The sequence below is a fragment of the Rattus norvegicus genome, chromosome 3 (assembly GCF_036323735.1).
Source record: "Rattus norvegicus strain BN/NHsdMcwi chromosome 3, GRCr8, whole genome shotgun sequence".
NCBI lineage: Eukaryota > Metazoa > Chordata > Mammalia > Rodentia > Muridae > Rattus > Rattus norvegicus.
Window position 1 is genome coordinate 87,729,861 of NC_086021.1, and position 4,754 is coordinate 87,734,614.

General features: G+C 38.0%; 1 protein-coding gene across 1 annotated transcript; it reads right to left on the minus strand.

The window, feature by feature from the left end:
* Positions 1-1,569: 1,569 nt before the first annotated feature.
* On the minus strand, positions 1,570-1,998 carry Pole4l1 (DNA polymerase epsilon 4, accessory subunit like 1). The gene has a single exon (XM_039106442.2). The coding sequence runs from the start codon at positions 1,996-1,998 to the stop codon at positions 1,570-1,572; it is 429 nt and encodes a 142-aa protein (XP_038962370.2).
* Between the last annotated feature and the right edge of the window lie 2,756 nt (positions 1,999-4,754).

Consider the following 4,754-nt stretch of genomic DNA (forward strand, 5'->3'; position numbering starts at 1 on the left):
AAATGTTTAAGAGTTAATGGCTAAAAGTGTCTTTTCCTGTATGAAGACATATTTCAAATATATAACAAGAAGGTACTTGTACTTAAGGAAAGTAAAATGAAAACTGAACTTTTGCTGAGTATCAACATATTGTTTTCATCTATAATGATAGAGTTTTATATTGAATAAAACAAATGCAGTGTTGCACCCTTTTAAATAAAATTCACCTAATTTTTTTCACTTTCTAGTAAACAACTTTGGTCAGTGCATGTTGGTAGAATGATTCTTTGGGAGTTAAATATGAGAAATTATTGAAATGTTTTATGATTATCTTTCTTCTTATGTAAATCTCCTTTTGCTTGAAATCGCTTATGAATTTGACAAAGAAATATGAGTGGTGGTTCAGTATGAGAGCTATAATTATGGTAGACACTGATGTCTGATCAGAATTGATAATTCCTGTATATTATGGCTGCTAAGCCATCACCATCTACTCCAAGTCCACATTTCTATACTTGGGTATAACACTAAGATTTATGGAAATTACTTATTTTCTTAAAATCATGCATTTAAAAATTTTGTAAACTTTATTACTAAAGCCTCATAAATGTATAAGACTCTATTTAACAAAATTAATCAAAAATTTAATCATGCTTATACAATGCTGTCAACTTCTGTATAGTTGGCTCCTGTCACCAAGCACTTCTTGGCATCAGTAATAGTGACTGGGTTTGGTGGCACTATATGGGATGGATCCCCAGGTGGAGCAGTCTCTGTATGACCTTTTCTTCAGTTCCTGCTCTACTCTTTGTTCATGTATTTCCTCCCTTGATTATTTTGTTCTCCCTTCTTTCTTTCTTTTTTAAATGGGAAACTTTATATTGCGTATATTTCACAACTTAAAGGAAAGGGTACAAATATATATACCATAGCATAGATAAAATTTAAATAACATTATCTAATTTTTTTCATACAGAAGACTCTTATGAATCCATTCAGAGGAAATATTTCAAAACCTCACTACATATACCTATTTCAAAGAAGCCACCGAACTTTACAGTTTGAATTGAATATGACACATGAATTATGCTTCAATAAACTGTTGGAACTTCATTGATTTGACTCCTAAGGAGAAGAGGCATCCCATATATTATTGACCCACATACCAATGACATGCTCAGAAAGAACAAAGTTAATCAAAACTTGAATTGGGATGGTTGGTTGAAAGATGAGGAAAGTCTGTGCCTGATCACATGGGTTCCCAGTCAAAAGCAAAGGCAATATAAAACACAAGAATGAAGTCAACCGAAGACCGTTATTCTAGTCTTCCATTAAACCACCTATGCAGAATGGTCCTTTCATCTCTGCCCCAGACAGCATCAACTACATACACACCTGAATTGGAAGACAGACTCAAGTAATGGAAGACTTTGTGGAGAATGCTATTCAAGAGTTCTCTGATTCTTCTATCTTGGGTAAAAGTAGAACAAGAAGATTGTATACATGTGCAGACTCTCTCCAAAGTTGAGGCTTACAGGGGGTAAAGAAGACTGATACAGCAAAGGTTCGCAAAGTCATCCAGCTCCACGATCAATCCAAAGTGCCTTCTAGAAAAGTGAATTCATTCACAGCTTCTATTGCATTATCCAAATCTCTCCTCTGGGGAGTTTTCCTCTTTCCTTGTTGAGCACAGCAGTAGGCATTTTTTGCAATAGTTTCCACAAACAGCTCCAAAACTCGTGCCAGGATAAAGATGGCTTCCTGACCTGCCAGCATTACATCAGAGTTTGCTTTAGCAAGTCCTTTACTGTCCCAGAGGCAGCCTCCAGAGGTAACACCCCCAATACCCACTCCAAGCACCAATGCTAGGCAGTGTGCACTCATCAGGGCTTGGACCTGCAAAGCTGCTGCCTCCCCTTCGGGAGCCTTCTCCTCTTTGGGCATCCCACTCCCTGCAGCTGCCACTGCCACCGTCGCCTCACTAAACATGCTACACTCAATCTCTGAACATGCGCACATGACTCTGGCCCCTTTCCCTTTGTTCTCCCTTCTAAGAAGGACTGAAGCACCCATATTTTGGACTTCCTTCTTCTTGAGCATCATATGATCTGTGATTATTTTTCTTAGGTAATCCAAGCTTTTGGGCTAATATATACTTATCAGTGAGTGCATACTATTTGTTCTTTTGTGACTGGATTACCTCACTCAGGAAGAGATTTTTCTAGTTCTGTTTGTGGAAATTATTGCAAAAGATGCCTACTGCTGTACTCCATTTGTCTAAGAATTTCATGTAGTCATTGTTTCTAATAGCTGTATAGTACTTCATTGTGTAAATGTACCACATTTTCTGTATCCATTCCTCTGTAGAAGGACATCTGGGTTCTTTCCAGCTTCTGGCTATTATAAATAAGGCTGCTGTGAACATAGTGGAGCATGTGTCTTTGTTGTATATTGCAGCATCATTTGAGTATATGTTTGGGAGTAGTATAGCTGGATCCTCATGTAGTACTATGTCCAATTTTCTAAGGAACCTTGAGACTGATTTCCAGAGTGGTTGTACCAGCTTGGAATCCAAGCAATAATGGAGGAGTGTTCCTCTTTCTCCAAATCCTAGCCAGTTGTCACCTGAGTTTTTGATCTTAGCCATTCTGACTAGTATGAGGTGGAATCTCAGGGTTGTTTTTATTTGCATTTCCCTCATAACTAAGAATGTTGAACATTTATTTAGGTGCTTCTCAGCCATTCAATATTCCTCAGTTGAGAATTCTTTGTTTAGCTTAGTACATTTTTAATAGGATTATTCGGTTCTCTGGAGTCTAACTTCTTGAATTCTCAGTATATATTAAATATTAGCCCTCTATAAGATGGAAGAATGGTAAAGATCTTTTCTCAATCTGTTGGTTGCCTCTTTGTCATATTGACAGTTTCCTTTGACTTACAGAAGCTTTGCAACTTTATGAGGTCCCATTTGTTGATTCTTCATCTTACAGCATAAGCCATTAGTGTTCTGTTTAGGAAATTTTCCAATATGCCTATGTGTTCGAGGCTCTTCCATACTTTCTCTTCTATTAGTTTCAGTATATCTGGATTTATGTTGAGGTCTTTGACCCACTTGGACTTGAGCTTTGTATAAGGATGTAGGGAGCGGCACACATATATAAAGATGGTGCCGACATCCGGTGTACCAGTGCCATTCTGGTGGTAAACAACAGCACTGCGCATGTGCAGAGTTGCCTTGGGCACTTGCCCGATTAGGGCGACACTATGCTAATGAGGCGATTTATATTCCACAAATCCCTGGGGGACAAGCAGCATAACCATTGCCTGCTATCCATAAAAGGCGAGTGCTTTTGTCGCTTGGGGTCCCCGTATCAACAATGAGGTGGTCCTGCAATAAAGGCTGTTGAGAAGAATCCGACAGTGTTGCGTCTTCCTTGCTGGCCGAGGTGGGCGCGACATAAGGAGATAATAACTGGTCAATTTGCATTCCTCTACATGCTGACCTCCAGTGAACCGGCACCATTTGTTGAAAATGCTGGGATTTTTTTTGCCCCCATTGGATAGTTTTAACTCCTTTGTAAAAGATCAAGTGACCATAGGTGTGTGGATTCAATTCTGGGTCTTCAATTCTATTCCACTGATCTGTCTGCCTGTCTGTGTACCAATACCACACAGTTTTTATCACTATTGCTCTATACTACAGCTTGATGTCAGGGATGGTGATTCCTCCAGAAGTTCTTATGTTGTTGAGAATAGTTTTCACTATCCTGGGCTTTTTTGCTTTTCCAAATGAATTTGCAAATTGCTCTTTCTAATTCCATGAAGAATTGAGTTGGAATTTTGATGAGGATTGCATTGAATCTGTAGATTGCTTTTGCAAGATGGCCACTTTTACTATATTAATCCTGCTAATCCATGAGCCTGGGAGATCTTTCCATCTTCTGAGATCTTTAATTTCTTTCTTCAGAGACTTGAAGTTCTTGTCATATAGATCTTTTATTTGCTTGGATAGAGTCACATCAAGGTATTTTATATTATTTGTGGTTATTGTGAAGGGTGTCATTTCCCTAATTTCTTTCTCAGCCTTTTTATTCTTTGAGTAGAGGAAGGCTACTCAGTTGTTTGAGTTAATTTTATATCCAGCCACTTTGTTGAAGTTGTTCATCAAGTGTAGGAATTCTGGTGTTTTCTGGTGGAAATTTTAGGGACACATTAATATACTATCATATCATCTGCAAATAGTCATATTTTGAATTCTTCCTTCCCGATTTGTATCTCTTTGACCTCCTTTTCTTATCCAATTGTTCAAAATAGGACTTCAAGTACTATTTTGAATAGGGAGAGAGAGAGAGAGAGAGAGAGAGAGAGAGAGAGAGAGAGAGAGAGAGAGAGAGCAGCCTTATCTAGCCCCTGATTTCAGGGGGATTGCTCCAAGTTTCTCTCCATTTAGTTTGATGTTGGCTACAGGTTTGTTGTATATGGCTTTTACTATATTTAGGTATGGGGCTTGAATTCCTGATGTTTCCAAGACTATTATTATGAAGAAGTGTTGAATTTTGTCAAATGCTTTCACAGCATCAAATGACATGATAATGTGCTTTTTTTCCATTGAGTTTGTTCATTTACTGTATTGTGTTGATGGATTTCCTTATATCGAACCATCCTTGTATCCCTGGGATGAAGCTTACTTGATCATGGTGAATGATTGTTTTGATGGGTTCTTGAATTTGGCTTGTGAGTATTTTATTATTTTTGCATTGATATTCATGAGGGAA